Source organism: Monomorium pharaonis, chromosome 2, assembly GCF_013373865.1.
Source record: "Monomorium pharaonis isolate MP-MQ-018 chromosome 2, ASM1337386v2, whole genome shotgun sequence".
Classification (NCBI taxonomy): Eukaryota; Metazoa; Arthropoda; class Insecta; order Hymenoptera; family Formicidae; genus Monomorium; species Monomorium pharaonis.
The window spans coordinates 13,659,818-13,683,372 of NC_050468.1; the positions used below are offsets into that span (position 1 = coordinate 13,659,818).

General features: G+C 29.5%; 3 protein-coding genes across 6 annotated transcripts; 2 read left to right on the forward strand and 1 right to left on the reverse strand.

The window, feature by feature from the left end:
* The first annotated feature begins 91 nt into the window (after positions 1-91).
* Positions 92-23,199, forward strand: LOC118644573. Of its 2 annotated transcripts, XM_036283344.1 has the most exons (3): positions 92-1,378; positions 2,879-3,045; positions 22,109-23,199. In XM_036283344.1, exons 1-3 carry the CDS (start codon positions 895-897, stop codon positions 22,685-22,687), a joined length of 1,230 nt encoding a protein of 409 aa, XP_036139237.1. In that variant the 5' UTR covers positions 92-894; the 3' UTR covers positions 22,688-23,199. The 2 variants fall into 2 exon arrangements, with proteins under 2 accessions (XP_036139237.1, XP_036139238.1); XM_036283345.1 differs by lacking the exons at positions 92-1,378; positions 2,879-3,045 and adding an exon at positions 19,534-20,447 and having other exon boundaries at positions 21,948-23,199.
* LOC118644572 (nucleolar GTP-binding protein 2-like) lies at positions 4,805-8,435 on the reverse strand. The gene is given in 4 exon segments (XM_036283343.1): positions 4,805-6,024; positions 6,027-7,029; positions 7,031-7,254; positions 7,750-8,435. Coding segments are annotated over 3 exon segments (2,181 nt in total). The 5' UTR covers positions 7,249-7,254; positions 7,750-8,435; the 3' UTR covers positions 4,805-5,064.
* Positions 10,636-18,938, forward strand: LOC118644574 (glucosamine-6-phosphate isomerase-like). Of its 3 annotated transcripts, none has more exons than XM_036283346.1 (6): positions 10,636-11,112; positions 16,322-16,484; positions 17,043-17,327; positions 17,900-18,276; positions 18,391-18,472; positions 18,732-18,938. In XM_036283346.1, exons 2-5 carry the CDS (start codon positions 16,361-16,363, stop codon positions 18,466-18,468), a joined length of 864 nt encoding a protein of 287 aa, XP_036139239.1. In that variant the 5' UTR covers positions 10,636-11,112; positions 16,322-16,360; the 3' UTR covers positions 18,469-18,472; positions 18,732-18,938. The 3 variants fall into 3 exon arrangements, with proteins under 3 accessions (XP_036139239.1, XP_036139240.1, XP_036139241.1); XM_036283348.1 differs by lacking the exon at positions 10,636-11,112 and adding an exon at positions 16,676-16,743 and having other exon boundaries at positions 16,351-16,484; XM_036283347.1 differs by lacking the exon at positions 18,391-18,472.
* Positions 23,200-23,555: the final 356 nt, after the last annotated feature.

Sequence of the window (23,555 nt, forward strand, 5' to 3'; positions counted from 1 at the left end):
ATCCTTTTTATTGCCTTATCACAGAAGCATTATAATCATTTAAAGGAATATATATTGAAACAACTACGTTATTGTGGTTTTAACTGTATTATAAATTAAATGCAGTATCAATAATAGTAGAGCATATGCTTTTTTAATTAGAAGATTAAAGGTTTATTTTTAATGAAATATAATAATAAATAGATGTCTTAAGAATTCAAGTAAAATTTAATTAAAAAATTATATAATGTGGTTTATATAAAAAAAACATTTAATATCAAATTTTTAATACTTGGCACACTGTCGATAGTTGTGCCATTTATTTTACAGAAAAATAAATATAATATACGAGTATTATACTTGCAAAAGATATATTACGCAGCACAGCGCGATTATTTTAGAGACAGTAGCAAATAGAAGATTGTGTGTGAATCATATAATAATCATAGGTCTCTCAAGGAGAAATCAGAATAAATTGACTGCTGCAGGCATTGAGAGACTGAGAACGAGAGAGCGAGAGAGTGAGATGAAACTGACAATTTGTGGGAGATTGTTTTAAGCACGGAAAATTGGTGTTCAATGAAATTTTTCACGTGTGAGTCGACAATGTTTCTGTGCGTGGAAATTAATCTTATTCAGTATGTATGTGAAACACATCACTGACTTTACAGTTATGTAATCGTGATTATGTAAAAAATTGGTAATTGCAAGCGATTAGGAAGGAGATGGATCGTGCCTCTACCAGCGGAGGCGGAGCAGCAAATGAAATTGTTGGTGTGGGGGACATGTTAGAGAGATATACGCACGCTTCTTTCACACGTAATGCACTCGGCCTATTCAATGTTAGTTTAGTCTAACATGAAACGCGACAGTTGATTGACATAGGCACGAGAATCTTCCAACAGCGCAACAATCATGAGCAACGATCAAGAACAATTGAAGCCGATCGAGCTACGCGAACTGCAGCCACTACTGAGTCATACATTCGGCAATCGACTGATCGTAGTTCGTTACACGACTGAGAACTTGTTGCAGCCAGGTGAGAATTATGGTAGTACTATTTTAAGTGTTCACGCCGTGATCAAACGCAACGATGAGGCGGAAGAGGAGGATCTCCATCTCATCGCGAAGACGCCACCACCGACGGCATTCCAACGGGAAATTTTCAACTCTCCATACACATTCAGAAAGGAAATCTTCATGTATGAAAAAATCGTGCCTTTTTATCAGGAACTGGAGAGAGAAATAGGTTTTAAGAAGGATGAAGTATTCGACATATTACCCAAGTATTATCAGTCCCGATTGTCATTGAATCCAGATATTGATTTTGATGACGATGCCGTTATCCTACTGGAAAATTTAAGGACGCGCGGTTATTACAATGATGATAGAGTTAAAGGTAAATATTTTGTCTATTTGAAATACGTTAGTGAAACTTTAAACTCATTGTAATATTTTTTTTATTGTTTTAATGAATAATTATACTTTTATACTTTGAATTAAGAAATTTTGTTAAGATTCAGAAGTTGGAGAGAAAAATGTTCAATTTAATATAATGAATTATTTGTAAATATTAAATTTTTCTAATAAAAGATTTGTCTATGATTTAATTTAAATTATTAAATTGTTAAATATTAATTTAAATTCTTATTTATATTAAAATTAATAGTCATAATCTTTATAAGAATGATAAAATCCGTCTGTATCTGAGAAAACATATATTTAATCTTGATCAATTTAATAAATATAATAAAATAAATAAAATTAAAAAAATTGAATTATTTTACAATAAATGCTGCTATTTGTTGTATCATAAATTACGCAATAATTCATCATATAAAAGTTAGGGGAAACTTCCGTATAGATCGGACCCTCGATTTTTTTTCAACTACGTATTTTTACATATTTTGGCGCGCTGATTATGAATATGATAGTGAAAATTAGCGCAAATCTGATTTTTATGACGGAAATCTTGAAAAAAACCCTAAAAATGGTTTTTTCCATTTAATTTCATAAATATTGGGAATTTCTAAAAATTTTCTTAACGTAACATCCTGTACATTTAACATATAAAATGTAAAATGTGTGTATATATGATACAAAAAAAACAGTTAAATTTCCATAATTGTATAAATTGTTAATACAAATAATAAATAATAAACAAAAAATAAATAATATATACAAAAATAATGATTTTTGTATATATTAAAAATAACATTAATTTATTTAGTTGAAGACATTAATTTGTTTATTCAAAATAGCATAATAAAATGGTTGCAGATATCTATCATTTGCAATATAATAATGTCTTTTTTGTTTCTTTATGATATAATATGATTTATGATCTCAGGAACAAAAACATGATTTATAGTTTAATCTCCTTGGCACCATTTGTACCCAATTAAGTGATCTCTCCTCACACAAGATAGGAAATATACTGAATTGTTAATTATATTATAATAGTTTTTATAAAACCGACTGCAAAACTGTTTATATAATATCAATAAAATTACACAATATTGTGTTTTCATTGATTACGCGAAAATTTTCTGCACATCGTAGATTAGATTAGGAACTTTAGATTAGATTAAATTGTCAGAAGTTATGAATACGCTTAGTCATTCAACATTTATCGCAATTTATATACAAAATAGTTGATTCTTTTGTTTGCTTAAGGCTTAGAATAATCTCTAAAATACATTTAGAAGTTTATCCATTTTCTTTACGGAACATCCTGTATATACGTAATATATATAAAATAAATAATGTATACATGATAAAAAACAGATTTCAATAGACTTTCATAAACTATATAAATTGCATGAATTGTATAAGTACAAATGATGATTAACACTAACTTTCTTTATTTAAAGACACTTATATTTAAAACATATCACAGGATGCGATCTTGAGCACTCAAGAGTCGCGATACAGGCAATGGCGAGATTTCATGCGCTGGGAATGGCTACCAAGTACAAACGACCGGAGTACTTCGAGGTGTTAAAGGAACGCAGCAAATGCTTGGAATTGAAGACCGAGGAATTTGAGCGTTTCCAAGAAGATATGGTGAAGATAATAGCAAAAGATTCACAGTTAGCTGTTTATACCGATCGGTGTGAAGTCGCTATATACGACTCGTTTAAACGTGGCTTATGGACCTTGACACCCGATGAGCCATGGTCCACTATTATTCATGCGGACTTTTGGGTGAACAACATCATGTTCCATCGCGACGAGAATGGCCGAGTGGATGATATCAAATTCGTAGATTTTCAGAATTACTTGTTCTTGAGTCCGTTACGCGAGATGGTCTTCTTCCTCTTCTCTAGCACAGATGTGAGCGAGGATCGCCTTGAAGAACTAATATGTTTTTATCACGAGACGTTACTGGCCGTGCTAGACCGAATGGGTTGCGACACCGAACAGTTCACCAGAGAGAAATTTGACGCCAAAATATCGGAAGATGCTAAGCTTGAATGTATGCATATATTCTTCATGCTCAAGATACTTACATTGAACGTGCAGGAGACCGAATTGAAAATTGACAACATGAAGGACTTTATGTTGACTTACCAAGGCAATAAAGCGTTTATTCAACGGTTACGCAAAGTCGTGTTATATTTTGTTAAACACGATTGGATTTAGACAATACAATAGAAAAAAAGTAGATAATGCCTCATACGTGAATTATTTGATAAGTTTAGTAAATTTTTATAAAATGACACGTTATTTACGTTCGATTATTTAAAGCGAGCGGTTTAACAATTGCTACAAAAATATAATTTTTTCCCACCGTTAGATTTTCAAATTTGCAAACAGAAAGAAGTCGTACAGGGCCACATTCGGAGAACAGGGTAGATGAGGAATCAGTTCGAATCCAATTTATATAATTTTGCCATTGTGATGATCGAAATTTATTTCTTTTTTTTCTACTTTGTGACAACTAACTTTAGAAACATACTAAACTGCATACTTTAAATATTTACGTAAATAATGCGTCACTTTTGATTGAAATTTTATTTGGAAAAGAGTCTGAGGAGTAAAACTTTCCAGATGTCACATGAATAAATAAATAGTAGTGTCATTTCAATAAAAATTTATCAAACGTATTAATAATCTACATATATGATTTAATTATTGAGTGTCTAAAATACTAAAAATCCGTTCTTAAATGTTTTTATATTAAAAAATTAAAGTTTTATTTTTAGGAAATATTGTAACAATAAATATACGCCTAAAAAATTTAGATAAAATTATATACAATTATGTAATGTAATTTATGTATTAAAAAAAAGCATTTAATTTTTTCATACTTGATGGGATATGTCCTTCAAAAATTCATATTTTATAAAAATAAAGTGACTTTTTTTGGAGCTTATTTTAAAGATAAAGGATAAGGATTCTCTTCATAAAAAAAGTTAACGTCATTATAAGTTTTACTCCTTGATTTTGATTCCTCATCAAATACACGTAAATTAAAAGTGATTAAAAGTGAAATATATCTATATTTCCTATAAAAATGAAGACAGTGAGCTCTTTCTGAGTTTATTTTGAAAGTTGTATGTAAGCGCTATATGAAAAGTTACTTAATTTAAAAAATGAACTTAATGTACTGAACTTAAAATATTAAGTTTTATTGTATTCGCACATAAGTTGGTGTGTATAAAGTGTCATTTAATTTTGCATTTTTTTTTTACTATAATAAATTCATAATTCGATTCTAAAAACCTTTAGCAAGTGAATTAGATACTAATTATTCCTTAAAAAAATGTAGCAAAAATTAAAATTGAATTTCTAGTATTTGAGAGACTCAGTAATTGGACCATTTATCTTCGTATCGTATATTTATGCGATAATGAGATGTAACAGTGTTACATGTGTAGCTACATTACACATTATTTCATCTTCTGTGCATCATAGAATAATAAAAGGATGGGATCAATTATTAGGAAGAGATGAATGTACAATTTAGTAAATTTAACAAATATAACGTATATATATATTTTATTATAATACTTCGTAAGCTTTCATTATATTTTACAAATAAGTTTGAGTAAAGTCGATGTAATTTATTCTAAAATGAATTTATTGTTTTCTCTTGACCTTGGGGACTTTCCTATTTTTATTCCTATTCTTTACATTTGTGACTTCGTAGAAATTGCTTCCAATCTTTTTCCTTTTACTAGCACGTTCTACAGCTCTTCGCTGTTTGCTCGTTAATTTTTCCTTCGTTTTTCTACGAGATATCGATGAAACACTCTGTATATCGCTAACCGAGACTGCTTTAGAAAGAATCATTTCAGTGTCGTTGGAATCATATTCATTATCTATGGCATCAAAAACACTCTGTTTCAGATTATCTTGTTCAATAGGTAAGAAAGTTTTCAAATCTAAGTAGTCATTATTTTCTTTCATGTTAGACTCTTTTTTATCTGCATTATCATCAATAACATCATTGTTTGAGGAGCATTCTTTATCATCTTGGCTATCTAGATTTTCTGTATTTTGTAAATCATCAGATTTATCTTTTAATGTAAACAAATCATCTTCTATTTTCGTATCTTCTGATTCCGAGTCATCTAATTCTGATTCGCTTTCTATCCTCCTGTCATCGTCAGCGATACTATCACCGAGATCTGCGTCCTGTTCTAGATTCTTATTATTCTCACCCGAATAAGGCAATCCAACGCGTATTTTTCTAAAATCTTGTATTACCGTTAGCTGATTTTTTATTATCTCTTTCAAAGGTGAGCTGTTAGTTTCTTGTGTTATATTATCGTGCGTGACTTCTAATATATTCTCTTGCATAACGGTTGTTTCATCTTTGTTAGCCATTTGATTTGATGGTTTCTCGAAGCCCACTGGTGGAACGTAAAAGGGTAATTTACCGCGTTGCCAGTAATTAAGTATCATACGTGCGACAATCGTAATGTCAGGCTCTCCCTTCTTCAGAAGTTTGCCACTTCGACGCGCCATTTTTTCCAGGAAGTCTACGTGATCGGTCCATTCTTTTATCTTATACGTCTTACGAATATATTCGATCGATATATATTTACTCTCTCTAGGACAACAGCAATGTAATCCTCCGGACTCTGAACGAGTTCCACTCGCACGACTCCCTTCAGCACCTTCTCCGTGTCGGTTTCCGCCGACGGATAAACGACCCCGGGACAATCTATTAAATAGATACGCCGCATGAGAGTTATGTACTGCCATATCTTCGTCTCCCCGGCTATCGGCGCAACTTTGCAGACTTTTTTGGAACGCAGAGTGTTTATGATGGAACTCTTCCCTGTATTAGGATACCCAATGAAACCGACGCTGATCTGCTTTTTGTCGACGTGCAACTTGGCGAATTGTCTCAGCAGATTTATGAGGGAACCCTTACCAAAGGGATGCGTCAGGGAGGCGTGAAAGGCAATTGTTGGATACTCTTTGCTCAAAATTGCCACCCATCTCTGTGTGACCCACGTCGGCACCAGATCAACCTTGTTTAGGATGAATATCAGGTGCTTGTAAGGTTTATCAGTTTTCAAATATTTTTCCACGGGAGGCGATCTGGTTCCCATCGGATCCCTAGCGTCCAACACCTGCAGAATAACGTCGGAGGAGTCGATGACTTTGTACAACTCATTCCATATTCTTTTGCTCTGTCCCGCTGCCATGACCCAGTCCCTCTGTGCGTCTCTTACACCAGTGTCTTCACGGACAAGATCGTGGTCTTTGTTGTCTTTCTCTTTATTATAAGCATCTTCCTTGTCCTCCGCCAATTTTTTCAACTCATCGTACGACGTTGCCGCCAAACTTGGTCTTTTTCGGAGCTTTTTTGGACCAAAAACGTTTTCAAAGCTTTCCGTATCCAGCAGATGCACCCTCGCGTTTGCCGCTTTTTGCTGAAGTAAAGTTACAGGCAATTGAGTAGGCTTCATAATAACTTTATAGGGATCCTTTATGGCGGTTCCCAATTCATTTTGAAATTTTTGCAGAGCATTTTGTGAGATAACTCTTGAATTGCTAAACCATTTTTGAGATGGTTCCACATGCGACATGGTTCCAGCCTTGAAATGGCGCTGGGCTAATGATCTTTCCAGCACGATTGCGTTTCGGTTTTTGATTGCGATACATCTGCAATCTTTTGATGGTCGCTTTTGTTCGCACTTTAGCAACTCCTTTCAATCCTTCTGTAGGACGTTCAGGATTCATACTGTGTCCTGAACGTTTAAAACCCTGCTTTCGCGGGGCTTTATTAGTAGTGTGTGCTTTAGCCATGTTTATCTGTAAAAAATATATCATTCAGCATATAAAATGTAAGAAATAAAGAATTTTTTTTTTAGTTAATCATATTTAATATTAAAAAATTAATTAAATAGTATTAAATTATAACATGAAGTAAATAAATAAAATAAGAAACAAGTATTTTGCAGAGACAACAATATATAAAATAAAAAATATATCTATATACAAATAAAAGTAATGTAATTAAACTATAAAACGTTTCAACTGTATTAAGTCATGTATAATTAACTCAATTGGATAAACATTATTTAAATTAGAGGATTAAGTTTCTCTTTAATTAATTTGTTAATATTAAAAAAGAAGATTTTTAAGGACAGGCCTCTAAATTGAATAATTATCTTAATTTTTCGTACAAAGAGTAATTCAAAATTTGATAAGAGTATGTTTTAATATTTCCTGTCGAGTAATCCATATATTTTTGTTAGCACTGATTGTAAAATGTAAAGATGATTGTAAAATTAACAACATACTTACAAAAATCGTTGCAATAAACGTAGTTAGTCAAAACTTATCAACAAATTAAACAATATGCAACAAATGTGGGAGTAATAAATTTAATGTATCTTTTTTTTTTTTTTTTAGCTTTTCCTTCCTTGTGAGTGGAAGAGCGCCTTCAGCTAGCTTGAGCTATATAGCGCAAATTTAATGTATCCAAATAAGTTAGGTTAGAATTACACCATGTGATTCTCCGACTTGAATATAGTTGCGTCAGTGCATGCACGACACATGAAATTAGTAATGTAAATCCCTTAAAAATTTCTCGATAGCAACACTTTTCTCTAGGAAATGTATTCTTCTATTGGATATTAAAACTCTGTAGATGTGAATCCTGTACAAAAATAGCAGTTCTCTTTCTCTCTCGTGTTCGCATGCGTGGTCGTACAACAGTAACAGTACAGGCAACTTCACTCCGTTCGCACGGAGGAATGGAGGAGAAAATTTCGTGCATAGATAAGGTGGAAACGTTTCATTCTCGAGGGGTTCATATACATATATATACTTATATGTGTGTATGTGTATATGTGTTCATACGTATATATACATAGGCTAGAAGTGTGTAGATTGTCATAAATATGTTGTATGTCAAACTAACCATGCTAAGACGTATTAGCTCTCGTTAATAAACCATAAGGATCTAAGGCTTGCCGATCCAGCCGAAAGATGGTCTCGATCATCAAAAATCAGCTGCTGAAACACCTGTCGAGGTACCTATCCGCGTGCAATCGCGATCGATTAACCTGCAATGATCTCGAGCGACACGCCAAGAAAAAAAAATCGCCCTATTCCATAAGACATATGTCACGTAACGCACTTCTTTACACCTTATTGTCGAGACATATATCTTGTCATTGTGATACAGTTGTCTTTTTCTCCTACGTGCTCTATATAATGTCGGGCACGTTTGTAGAGTCGTTCTGAAAATGACAGGAGAAAGTCCTTTTTTTTTCATTATGAATTGAATCACTCTCTTCATCTCCTGATTTCCTGTATTTATTTTCTCTTAACAATGTTTTGGATATTAATTAAATTAACAATAGTCATATAATATTTTGTGCATAAAAATTTGTACCTGTACAAATAATATTTTTCTATTATCATTATATATAGATAATTTTGATATAAAGTTTACAAATGTATAATTATTTATATTATTATCATTTTATGATCTTTATAGATTTTATAGTTAATGACAAATGATGTCGTTTGCATGTCAAGCTTTCATATTGTCTATTATAGGTTCACCAAGAATTTATCTGCTGATAAGATAAACTTGAGCACATTTAAAGGTGAAGGAGAGCTATCAAACTTGGAACTTGATGAAATAGTCCTCACAGATCTATTAGAGCTGCCATCGTGGTTAAGACTAACAAACGCTTGGTGTAATAAAGTTTCATTTCGCATACAATGGACCAAACTGAAAAGTGTTCCTATCTTTTTAGTAAATGATTATAGATATATATGTGACTTTTAATGTATAGTGTTTATTGTGTGTAACAAATTACAGTATGATTAAAAATATATTTGCAGAGTTTGGATGAGGTTCACATAGATGTAGAAACATGTGAAGATTTGAGAAGCATGTCTTCCCCACAAGGTATATCATCGTATGCTGGTCCTGCAAAGTATTCTTTTATACATAAAGTAATTGATGGAATAACAGTAGCTGTTAACACTGTATTGGTTACATTTAAAAGTCCTGCATTTATTGCTTCAGTCCAGGTATGATATCATTGCAATATATGGCAGGGTGTTTATTACTGGAAAAATTGAGAAAACCTGGAATTTTCAGCGGATTAATATTTAATTTTTGAAAATCCTACATTTTTATTGGGTTTTATGGGATTTAAACTCAAGAACATTTCGATGAAATTTTACTTTTAAATTTACATTTTATCTCTTTGATAAAATTGTTTCTTTAATTTTATTTTTTTTTTATAATGCCAAATTAATTAGTGATAAATGTCATACACATTCATGTACATTCTCGTGTGACTCGTGAGTTTTTATACAAAAATTAATGATAATAGAAAACAATACATTATTTTAAATTGGCATTGTATGTTTATTTACTTTTTGAATTCTGGTATTTCTGTACTTCCAGTGAACTACATTTGTGCGCATATTTTATACACCATATTTATTTAATTTAATATTTAAAACTTAAGGTTTTTTGTGATTATATGATTATTTTATTTATTATTTATTATTTTATTCTTTGTGATTATTAAAGAACGAAGAATAATGAAGAACGAATTATTAAAGAAATGAATAATACAATAAATTGATTTCAAACTTGATTGTATTAAAAAATTATCTAACATGGAATTTTTTAATATGAAACTTCTGAAAAATTTGGGAATTCTTAGGGAGTTATTTTAGAAAATTTAAGTAAGATTTTGATAAAGAGTAGTGAACTGTGAATATAAATAAATTTAAGAAAAGAGAGTGCCATTTTTAAAAGTTAAAACATCTCATCATACTTAATAATTGTGTATAAATTTTTACTATTTCTAATTCATGCAAATTGAACATCAAATGTTTATCTTAAAATATAGTCCTAAACTCAAGGATTCTGGCTATAATATTTTTTTAAAATAAATTTTTTATAGTGTTTTAAAAGAATATTGATGCTTATTAATTGATGTTAATGAAAAATCACGCAAAATTATGAGTACTAAGGACTGCTTTGGCAGAAAATGGCAGTGTCTTCTTATATGTTGACATTGTCTTCGATTTTTATTTATTATAGTTAATAATATATAGAATCGATATTTATTTAAAACTAATGATATATTATTTAGATGAATCGGATTATGGTAGAATCTAAGTCAGCAACATGGCAGCGTTGTGATCTCAGAACCACTAGAGTAAAGGATCCGGATCGAGGACAGTTACTTATCTTTAAAGAACTTCTTTTCTTTTTCTCTTTCTTATTTGTTTTATTTCATTTTAAGTCTGTTTTTTTAAATTTAGGTAAACAGAACAGTCTTTTAAGTACAGAAAGTGCAACGTGTCGTCACGAAGAACGCGAAGAATACTTGTTCACGTATTTACTTCTTCTGGCTTGTAGCTCGTAGCCATCGTAGCTCTTGAGAGCCTTAAGAAATAATTAACGGACAAAGAACTTAGATGCGGTAAATTGCTGTGAAAGGCGTCCTTATCTTTAAGAGCCGCGATAAGGATTCGCATGGCAATGAGCTGACTTGGAAGAAAGTGAATCGCCACACTCGAGGGGGAGATCGGACGACGGACGCGAGAGATTAGGTTAGCGTGCTGGTCAGCTGATCCAGTGACCGAGCGGTAGTGTAGCCGACACGACGATTCGTCCTCTGGCAGGTTCGTGCTCCTCCAAGCGATTCCCTGTTCCTTTTCGCTCTTCTCCGAACGGCATGCTCTGTTGTGGAGCTGCGGCTCCTTCGTCACGATGGAAGCGGGAAAGACGAATTAGCATCTTCACAAATCGGTTCTTCGTTCTCTGTACGCAGTTATTTTTCGGAGGTCAACAGGGGTTCACTGTTGACTCTAAAAGAGAAGGAAAGAAGGCTGCATCCGTTCAAGTCGTGATGTGATAAGCGAGTCTGCAAGCGAGATAATCGTGTGTGTTTATTGATAAGAATTTTGGGTATTTTGGTATCTCTACATATCCTTTTGTGATTAGTGTAGACTGCATTATTAGATTATGAGAGAAAAAGTATTTATTATTTACAGTTTATTGATAATCTTTTAAAAAACTAATTTTGTGGAAAGACATTTAAATATATATTAATGTATCTAATATGTTTAAAGAGGTTTTTTAAGAAAAAGAGCATAATTTTGCAGTGGCTATACACGTATAAGATAAAATAAGTATAATGTCACGAGTTTATCTCTGAGATATGAATGCGTAAATAGGTCTTGCTATAGAACTGTAAAAGCCTGTCCTTAGTCTTATTACACTTATTATAATCAGTCCATTATCTCAAACAATCTGGTTCTCTTATTGTGAATAGTGCATATGAATAAATATAGATTTGTCGATTACCAAAGATAGGGTGAAACTTAACAAATTAGTCGTATAAGATACATTTATATACAATTTAAAATGCACATGAGCTATTTATTTTATCCAAAATACAAGAAGCATTCTAAACAACACAAGTCTGGTCATGAGACATTTTAAGATGACTTTTTCAAAGATAATTCTTTAAGACATTTTTATATATCTCAACATTTTTACATTCTTCACTTTTACTTTACTGTCTTTATCTTTAGATGTTTTTTAAAAGTCTTATGATTGAATTTTGATTTGTCTGATTGTTCTTTAATTGTCCTTTGATTGTCCTTTTATTGTCTTGTTTATATGTCTTTAATTTAAATTGATCTTTTATTTGAAGATCATGGTTTTTATTCGATGCATGCTTATGCTTGCTTCTCAATGATTGTCTTGGTGATTTGCCATTGATTTTTAAGCAGAAATTGCAAAATTTCAAAAATTTTTTAATAAAATCTATGCCAATGGTAAAATCTAGTATTTTTCCTGTAACAATTGATTTTTTCTATTAAAAGCGATAAAAAATCTTTATATTATGTCACACTATTTGAATTTAATTGGCGAAGAAATTTTCAAAATAAAAAATATGAGAGACTTAACAACAAATACCTATTTTAAAAATTCAGAAGTATTACAAAAACCATTGCGCAGAGGTTAAAAAATTGTGAAGAGTCATATAAATCTCAATTATCTGATGAAATAACATAAAATAATCAATTGAAGCATTTGAAAACTTCTATTTGCAGTCAATAATTTTAAATAGCTAATGAGCAATAAAAAAGAGATAGATAATAAGATTACATTATTATTATTACGTTATTAACGTTACGATTTATAAAGAAGTTATTTGGCCAGCCAATTAACACACAGCGAATGCGCTTGACACAGTAACAAAAGTGTAAATTTTTTGAAAACAAATGCAATTTTCATATTTTATTATTTGTACTTCAACACGCATATTATGTGAATAAATTAGCTTTGTGTTAAAAGATGTTGAATGGTAAACAGACTAAACTTATATTGATAAAAAAACTTAATTTTATTATAATATCATTATATTATTAAATTAAAATTTAATATAAAATTTTATAATACTTATATTTATAATGTTTTTGTTTTGTTTTAAAAATGAATTTTACATATTACTTTGAATGAAAAGACAAATTACTAAAGTTTCATTATTATTAGTTACTATTGGTTGATTGCAATCCTAAAATTGTTTTATTTTATTATTAAATGCAATAATTTTGTGACAATTTTTTGTATATATATTTTATAAATTTGGAAAATTTTTTTACAGAATTTTAAAGTATATACATAATATGTGTGTAGTATGGATTTTATGCCGAGAACAAAAACAAATTTTTTAATTCAAATCTTTTATCATTTTTTAGATATTTCTTTGATATGATATCTAGAACTCATATTAAGTCGTGACATATTTGCTTGTTATAGAAGCTCTGCAGTCTATACTAAGAAATTGGGGTTTCCAAACATATGATTGCACGAAAAAACAACATCGAATTCTTATTAGATTGAGACATTTATATATAATTTAATGTGAAAAATTTATACGAAAATTTTTTCGCACGTGCGCATATTGATATAGCAATAAAAAATTTTGTGCTCATTATTTCCCATAGTTTCAGCGACAGAGTTTTGGTGGTTATAATATATTGAAGAAAAAATATTTTTTTTAATATAATGTCAAGGAACTGAGTCAAAACAAGCATTTCAAAAGCGCGCTACTTTTGCGTGAATTTTGCATTCTAATTATTGTTACAACTGATAAATCAGTATGACACTTTTTCTTCCCAAGTGTTTTTAAAGATTAAAAAATTCAAAGAAATGGCTTGTATAGTTCAAAAACAAATGAAAGAATAGAGGCCAAATAATGAGCAAATAAGGTGTAAAAAATTAATAGAATTTATTATTATAAAAAATTAATTAATCGACTGAATGTTTTGACTTACTTAGTCTTCCTCAGTAGTAATATTATATACGTATAAAATAAGTTAAGACATTACAAGTGAATAAATTAAAGAATTGAAAGAGTTAAGTCATAAAACATTTCATAACAATTACATAACAGCTTAACATGTCAAAGGATTACAAAATGAGCAATGACAAAATAAAGATTCGATAATAGAAGTATATAAATTGGTCAGAAATATATAAATTAATCGGTAAAAATAATATAGAATACATAATTGATTCTTGTTTTTACGCAAGAATAATTTGAGTCCATAATTAAAATTGTGGTAACTTCGTTGATTCAATTAGTAAAATGGAAGTTAAAAAGTTCACTCTTAATGCCTTAACTTATTTTATACGTATGTAATATTACTGCTGAGGAAGACTAAGTAAATCAAAACGTCCAATTGATTAATTTTTTTATAATAAGAAATTCTATTAATTTTTTACATTTGAATTTGCTCGTTATTTGGTCTCTACTCTTTTATTTATGATAAAAAAATTATTTAAAAATATGTAATCTCAAAAACTCTGTTTACAAATAATTTGAGAGCTTAGAACGAGAGAAAAGTGTAACTAGAACTGCGATAAATAATCAGTGCACTTTTTTTCTCCAAGTGCCATGCCGTATTCAATATTTATAAAATATAAAAATGATAATTGTTAGACTTTTTTTAAAATTACGTTTGGTGATTCGAATAGTATTAACGGGAACTGTTGCCAAAAGTAACAATATTTAGTGTTTTCTTGAACTTTAAAGAGAACTGTGTCATGTTAGATTCGCAAAGTTAGCATAGTTCTTTATTTTTATTTTTTTTTTGTATAAAACATACAGAACTTTTTATTTTTATAAAGGATTATATAATTATGAAAAATATTAAAAATTGTAATTTTTTTATATCAATAGTTGTGCCCAAACTTCATAGATCCTCCATTGCTGGGTAATATTATATAATATTAAGATTATATTACTGTAATTAATAGGTAGCGCTATAATTAATGTTTATTAGTTACTTGCATGCTCTAGTTTTTATAATTAGTGCGTGCAACTATGTTCTGTGCAAGTATATGGTGAATGATAGGCTCATGCTATAATGAGGATATTTCATAATTTTAGCATTCGGCTTTATCGTCCCTAATCCATGGGATTATTAGGATCAAATTTGTACTTATTGGAAAAAGCAGAACCTAAATATTCTTTTAAAATAATCAAACATGATTTTTCTTTCTTTGTCAATAGAGGACTCTTTATTCTATTAACTTTTAAAAAAGACATAAATTTAATGTTTTTTTTGTATAATGGTGATTCTACATTAAGTCGGATGTGTTTTTTTCCGGAATTTTAAAAATATGTTATAATATTATGTAATATTAAATATTTGTTCAAGTTTCAATATTATAATCATAATTAAGATATAGAATTTTGAAATTTCTGAATTTTGAAATTACTATTTTTAAAACGTTTTATCTTTTAAACACAGAAATTAAAAGTGCAGAACTCGTAGCGGCTAAATATTTTGAAGTAGTTTTATAACACTTATTATGAACATTAACATTGTGCTTGCATTCCATTATCGGAAATTTTATCTTGTCTGATATGCTACCTTGTCTGATATGCTACCTTGTCTGATAAAATTTTATCTTTAATAAATAAAAGTATCGAACATAATAAAAGGCAGAACATCGTACATTTGTGAGACATAAAACTAGAAAAAAGTATAAAATAATAAATAAACATTTTTTAATATGTTTTATTTTATATAACTATTCATAACTTTTTTTTCTTAACAGCCATTCATAATCGATTCTTATATTTAAGACCGTCTTATGTATTAATCACAGAGTTCTTAGCATTTTAAGATTACGTAATACTTTCAATAAAATTGATTATGAATAACGGCCTTGAAGAACTATCGTAAAAATGGTTTAGAGAGAGAGAGAGAGAAAGAGAGAGAGAGTTCGTAATTTATATCTTACATTAACTAATAATATATATTAACGTTGTATTTCTTTGCATCTTTGTGATACGCGAGAAGCTACACACGATGTTGAATTTTTTTAAACATTCCCAAAAAGCATATTTTTTACTTCTCATTTTTAAAATAATAAAGAATATTAATTTTTTATAATTTATAATTTCTTCAAGAAGAGATTAAAAACTCAAAAAAGTATTTAAATACACTTTTGTTATAAAAATTATATGTTTAAAGATTTTTTAACACATAAAGTGAAATAAATTTATTTTAATAATTGTTTACGGAATCTTGTATTTTAAGCTGTTTTGAAATTGCAGTGTTTTAAAGGTATCGTGATTTGAAAGTATCATAAATTTGAAGATTTTATTTCTTGAAAAACATAATAATACTGAAACTTGACACATATTTTAATATTATATATGAAAAGAAGAAAAGATTCAGAGAGAACAAAAATATGCATTTATTTGTTGTCTGATTTGATATGAAAACGCCTATAAAGAGATTTCGTAGCATTAATATTAATTCGGTATTAAAACGGTACTAATTGTGTACTTATTTGTTACAGTGTGCAATTATATAATTGTGTACAATTAATATATTTATTATGCGTTTGATAATCTGTGATAACGTGGACGACGTCGCAGAATGGTCTGCGAAGTATGTTTTAAAGAGAATCAATGATTTCAATCCCAATGAGAACAAGTATTTTGTTCTCGGTCTCCCTACAGGTAAATATTGTAAATAAAAAGGCAAATCTATATTTAATGGCTAAATTAAAATTATCTTTTTCTAAAATAATAACTAAATTTAGGGCTGACCGATGAAAATGCATTCAAACGCAAAGATGAGATTGCTTATATCGGTAGATCTTTTAGTGCTTATTCAACTCTCTAAAAAGGGTTATTTTTTATTTTTTTAGTTTTGGACTATTTGAAATCTTTGGATTACTTGAGATTTAAATTTTTTAATTTGGATAATAAATTTATGGTAAGTGACAGAAGAAATTGAATGAATATTTTTGTCTAGATTACTTAACTTTAGGTTGATCATATTGAATCCGTCATTTCGAATTTCTTAATTTGGACAACATTATATTTATCAAAACTTTTACATCAATATCTTATAAAATCTTTTAAGAAGTGCTTTATTTAGTTTTTTTTCGAAGGTTTTTTTTGTTAGTTTCGCAGGGGTCTCACTTGATCATCCGCGTAACAAAAATGATCATGGTCGTGCGAGGATTATAATATTATCAATTTTACTCATATCTTTATTTCTTTTTTATCTAGGAGGGACGCCATTGGGAATGTACAAAAAGCTCATAGAATATTATAAACAAGGCAAAATTTCCTTCAAGTATGTTAAGACGTTCAATATGGACGAATACGTCGACTTACCAAGGGATCATCCAGAGTCTTATCACTATTACATGTACAATAATTTTTTTAAATACATAGATATTGATCCGAAAAATGTGCATATACTTGACGGAAATGCAACGGATCTAAAAAAAGAATGCGATAATTTCGAGAAAATGATTAAAGAGGCTGGTGGAATAGAATTATTCATTGGAGGTATAACACAACTGTACACACTTTTATTAAGGATGTGACACCCATGTTCAAAATAATGAAAAAAATATGAAAAGTTTATAGATTATATATTGTATATGATAGTATTACAAAAAGAAATTGGCAGCAATTTTTGGGATTGTACGAAGAAATAATGATAAAGATTAAAAAAATGCTTATATAGGTAAATAAAATTTATTTTTATTCTATAAATAAATGTTATTATAATATGTACTGTAAATAACATTTATTTATAGAATAACTAAATTCAAAATTGCAATAAAATTTTACATAAATTATCTTAAACATTTAAAATATTTATATAAAAAGATTGAGATTTTTGTCATTACTTTTTATAATTATACTTTTTAAAATTATAATAATATAAAGTATAAATATATTTTTTAATAAAAATAGAAACGTTTTAAATAATGTTATAAACACAAGTTTATATGTTATATAATTTTTTAAAATTGTTAATAATTGTAAAAATGGGTATAATGTATCCTTAAATATAAAATAATAGATTTTTTACGTGTAACAGTTTGTAAATAACCTCTAAATTTGCTTAATAGGTCCGGACGGGCATATAGCTTTCGGTCCGGACGGGCATATAGCTTTCAATGAGCCAGGTTCGTCGTTAGCTTCTCGCACAAGAGTGAAAACTCTCGCGCAAGATACTTTGGAAGCCAACGCGAGATTTTTCGGAAATGATATTAACAAGGTGCCAAAACAAGCGTTAACTGTAGGCGTCGGTACAGTGATGGACGCTAAAGAAGTAATGATTCTTATCACCGGATCTCACAAAGCTTTCGCCCTTTACAAAGCCATAGAGGAAGGCATTAACCATATGTGGACAGTGTCCGCGTTTCAACAACATCCTCACACGCTCATAATCTGTGACGAAGACGCAACTTTGGAGTTACGCGTAAAAACAGTTAAATACTTCAAGGTAATCTTATCTGCATCATTATACGTTGATTTAGCACCTTTTTTGTGAAGTACAGACATCGGTTAAGTTAAAGCAATGTAATTGCGTCTCGAATTCAATTTGTATGCTATTTAGGCACTCAGTGACGTACATCGCAAATTGATTGAGGAAGATGGAAATGCAATCCCCCGCCGTACAATGCAAAACAGTTAAAGCGGTAGTTATCTTTATGGCTTTTATGTTTAAGCAAAAATTTCTTTGAATTATGATTATAATCTTTGAAGTATAATACATATCCATTTTCCTTCTTACAATTTTTTTAAATAAGAAAAATATATGTAGATAAGATATTATTCTTATCCACTTTTTAAATTGTTATTGTACAAATTTTTTACAAAAATTCTAAATAATAAAATAATTGAAGTTAAATCAATTCTGAATAATGAAATTTATAACTTATTATTTTTTATTTATAGAACTTATGGGATATTCATAGCAAATTGATTGAACAAGACGGCCGACCAAATTAAAGATTTTACTATCATTGACAGTTTATGAAAGTTGTAACAGATTTACAAGGAAAAGAGAAGGGCAGAAATAATCGGAAGTTTTAGCGTCCAAAGCTATAAATAAAGTGTTTAAGTATCAGAAGTCATATTATACAATATACATATATATATGTATCTTGTGTTTTTTATCATATTTTACGTATAAAAATTTTAATTACATATATGTTATACACAACTGCCATATAAGTGTTAAAAAAATATATTTTTATATTATTATTCTTTATTATTTTAGAAATAAATTTATCCTTTATATTGCCTTATCACAAAAGCATTATAATCATTTAAAGGAATATATATTGAAACAACTACGTTATTGTGGTTTTAACTGTATTATAAATTAAATGCAGTATCAATAATAGTAGAGCATATGCTTTTTTAATTAGAAGATTAAAGGTTTATTTTTAATGAAATATAATAATAAATAGATGTCTTAAGAATTCAAGTAAAATTTAATTAAAAAATTATATAATGTGGTTTATATAAAAAAAACATTTAATATCAAATTTTTAATACTTGGCACACTGTCGATAGTTGTGCCATCTATTTTACAGAAAAATAAATATAATATACGAGTATTATACTTGCAAAAGATATATTACGCAGCACAGCGCGATTATTTTAGAGACAGTAGCAAATAGAAGATTGTGTGTGAATCATATAATAATCATAGGTCTCTCAAGAAGAAATCAGAATAAATTGACTGCTGCAGGCATTGAGAGACTGAGAACGAGAGAGCGAGAGAGTGAGATGAAACTGACAATTTGTGGGAGATTGTTTTAAGCACCGAAAATTGGTGTTCAATGAAATTTTTCACGTGTGAGTCGACAATGTTTCTGTGCGTGGAAATTAATCTTATTCAGTATGTATGTGAAACACATCACTGACTTTACAGTTATGTAATCGTGATTATGTAAAAAATTGGTAATTGCAAGCGATTAGGAAGGAGATGGATCGTGCCTCTACCAGCGGAGGCGGAGCAGCAAATGAAATTGTTGGTGTGGGGGACGTGTTAGAGAGATATACGCACGCTTCTTTCACACGTAATGCACTCGGCCTATTCAATGTTAGTTTAGTCTAACATGAAACGCGACAGTTGATTGACATAGGCACGAGAATCTTCTTCCAACAGCGCAACAATCATGAGCAACGATCAAGAACAATTGAAGCCGATCGAGCTACGCGAACTGCAGCCACTACTGAGTCATACATTCGGCAATCGACTGATCGTAGTTCGTTACACGACTGAGAACCTGTTGCAGCCAGGTGAGAATTACGGTAGTACTATTTTAAGTGTTCACGCCGTGATCAAACGCAACGATGAGGCGGAAGAGGAGGATCTCCATCTCATCGCGAAGACGCCACCACCGACGGCATTCCAACGGGAAATTTTCAACTCTCCATACACATTCAGAAAGGAAATTTTCATGTATGAAAAAATCGTGCCTTTTTATCAGGAACTGGAGAGAGAAATAGGTTTTAAGAAGGATGAAGTATTCGACATATTACCCAAGTATTATCAGTCCCGATTGTCATTGAATCCAGATATTGATTTTGATGACGATGCCGTTATCCTACTGGAAAATTTAAGGATGCGCGGTTATTACAATGACGATAGAGTTAAAGGTAAATATTTTGTCTATTTGAAATACGTTAGTGAAACTTTAAACTCATTGTAATATTTTTTTTATTGTTTTAATGAATAATTATACTTTTATACTTTGAATTAAGAAATTTTGTTAAGATTTAGAAGTTGGAAAGAAAAATATTCAATTTAATATAATGAATTATTTGTAAATATTAAATTTTTCTAATAAAAGATTTGTCTATGATTTAATTTAAATTATTAAATTGTTAAATATTAATTTAAATTCTTATTTATATTAAAATTAATAGTCATAATCTTTATAAGAATGATAAAATCCGTCTGTATCTGAGAAAACATATATTTAATCTTGATCAATTTAATAAATATAATAAAATAAATAAAATTAAAAAAATTGAATTATTTTACAATAAATGCTGCTATTTGTTGTATCATAAATTACGCAATAATTCATCATATAAAAGTTAGGGGAAACTTCCGTATAGATCGGACCCTCGATTTTTTTTCAACTACGTATTTTTACATATTTTGGCGCGCTGATTATGAATATGATAGTGAAAATTAGCGCAAATCTGATTTTTATGACGGAAATCTTGAAAAAAACCCTAAAAATGGTTTTTTCCATTTAATTTCATAAATATTGGGAATTTCTAAAAATTTTCTTAACGTAACATCCTGTACATTTAACATATAAAATGTAAAATGTGTGTATATATGATACAAAAAAAACAGTTAAATTTCCATAATTGTATAAATTGTTAATACAAATAATAAATAATAAACAAAAAATAAATAATATATACAAAAATAATGATTTTTGTATATATTAAAAATAACATTAATTTATTTAGTTGAAGACATTAATTTGTTTATTCAAAATAGCATAATAAAATGGTTGCAGATATCTATCATTTGCAATATAATAATGTCTTTTTTGTTTCTTTATGATATAATATGATTTATGATCTCAGGAACAAAAACATGATTTATAGTTTAATCTCCTTGGCACCATTTGTACCCAATTAAGTGATCTCTCCTCACACAAGATAGGAAATATACTGAATTGTTAATTATATTATAATAGTTTTTATAAAACCGACTGCAAAACTGTTTATATAATATCAATAAAATTACACAATATTGTGTTTTCATTGATTACGCGAAAATTTTCTGCACATCGTAGATTAGATTAGGAACTTTAGATTAGATTAAATTGTCAGAAGTTATGAATACGCTTAGTCATTCAACATTTATCGCAATTTATATACAAAATAGTTGATTCTTTTGTTTGCTTAAGGCTTAGAATAATCTCTAAAATACATTTAGAAGTTTATCCATTTTCTTTACGGAACATCCTGTATATACGTAATATATATAAAATAAATAATGTATACATGATAAAAAACAGATTTCAATAGACTTTCATAAACTATATAAATTGCATGAATTGTATAAGTACAAATGATGATTAACACTAACTTTCTTTATTTAAAGACACTTATATTTAAAACATATCACAGGATGCGATCTTGAGCACTCAAGAGTCGCGATACAGGCAATGGCGAGATTTCATGCGCTGGGTATGGCTACCAAGTACAAACGACCGGAGTACTTCGAGGTGTTAAAGGAACGCAGCAAATACTTGGAATTGAAGGAGTTTGAGCGTTTCCAAGAAGATATGGTGAAGATAATAGCAAAAGATTCACAGTTAGCTGTTTATACCGATCGGTGTGAAGTCGCTATGTACGACTCGTTTAAACGTGGCTTATGGACCTTGACACCCGATGAGTCATGGTCCACTATTATTCATGCGGACTTTTGGGTGAACAACATCATGTTCCATCGCGACGAGAATGGCCGAGTGGATGATATCAAATTCGTAGATTTTCAGAATTACTTGTTCTTGAGTCCGTTACGCGAGATAGTCTTCTTCCTCTTCTCTAGCACAGATGTGAGCGAGGATTGCCTTGAAGAACTAATATGTTTTTATCACGAGACGTTACTGGCCGTGCTAGACCGAATGGGTTGCGACACCGAACAGTTCACCAGAGAGAAATTTGACGCCAAAATATCGGAAGATGCTAAATTTGAATGTATACATATATTCTTCATGCTCAAGATACTCACATTGAACGTGCAGGAGACCGAATTGAAAATTGACAACATGAAGGACTTTATGTTGACTTACCAAGGCAATAAAGCGTTTATTCAACGGTTACGCAAAGTCGTGTTATATTTTGTCAAACACGATTGGATTTAGACAATACAATAGAAAAAAAGTAGATAATGCCTCATACGTGAATTATTTGATAAGTTTAGTAAATTTTTATAAAATGACACGTTATTTACGTTCGATTATTTAAAGCGAGCGGTTTAACAGTTGCTACAAAAATATAATTTTTTCCCACCGTTAGATTTTCAAATTTGCAAACAGAAAGAAGTCGTACGGGGCCACATTCGGAGAACAGGGTAGATGAGGAATCAGTTTGAATCCAATTTATATAATTTTTCCATTGTGATGATCGAAATTTATTTCTTTTTTTTCTACTTTGTGACAATTAACTTTAGAAACATACTAAACTGCATACTTTAAATATTTACGTAAATAATGCGTCACTTTTGATTGAAATTTTATTTGGAAGAGAGTCTGAGGAGTAAAACTTTCCAGATGTTACATGAATAAATAAATAGTAGTGTCATTTCAATAAAAATTTAAACGTATTAATAATCTACATATATGATTCAATTATTGAGTGTCTAAAATACTAAAAATCCGTTCTTAAATGTTTTTATATTAAAAAAAGTTTTATTTTTAGGAAATATTGTAACAATACATATACGCCTAAAAAATTTAGATAAAATTATATACAATTATGTAATGTAATTTATGTATTAAAAAAAAGCATTTAATTTTTTCATACTTGATGGGATATGTCCTTCAAAAATTCATATTTTATAAAAATAAAGTAACTTTTTTTTGAGCTTATTTTAAAGATAAAGGATAAGGATTCTCTTCATAAAAAAAGTTAATGTCATTATAAGTTTTACTCCTTGATTTCGATTCCTCATCAAATACACGTAAATTAAAAGTGATTAAAAGTGAAATATATCTATATTTCCTATAAAAA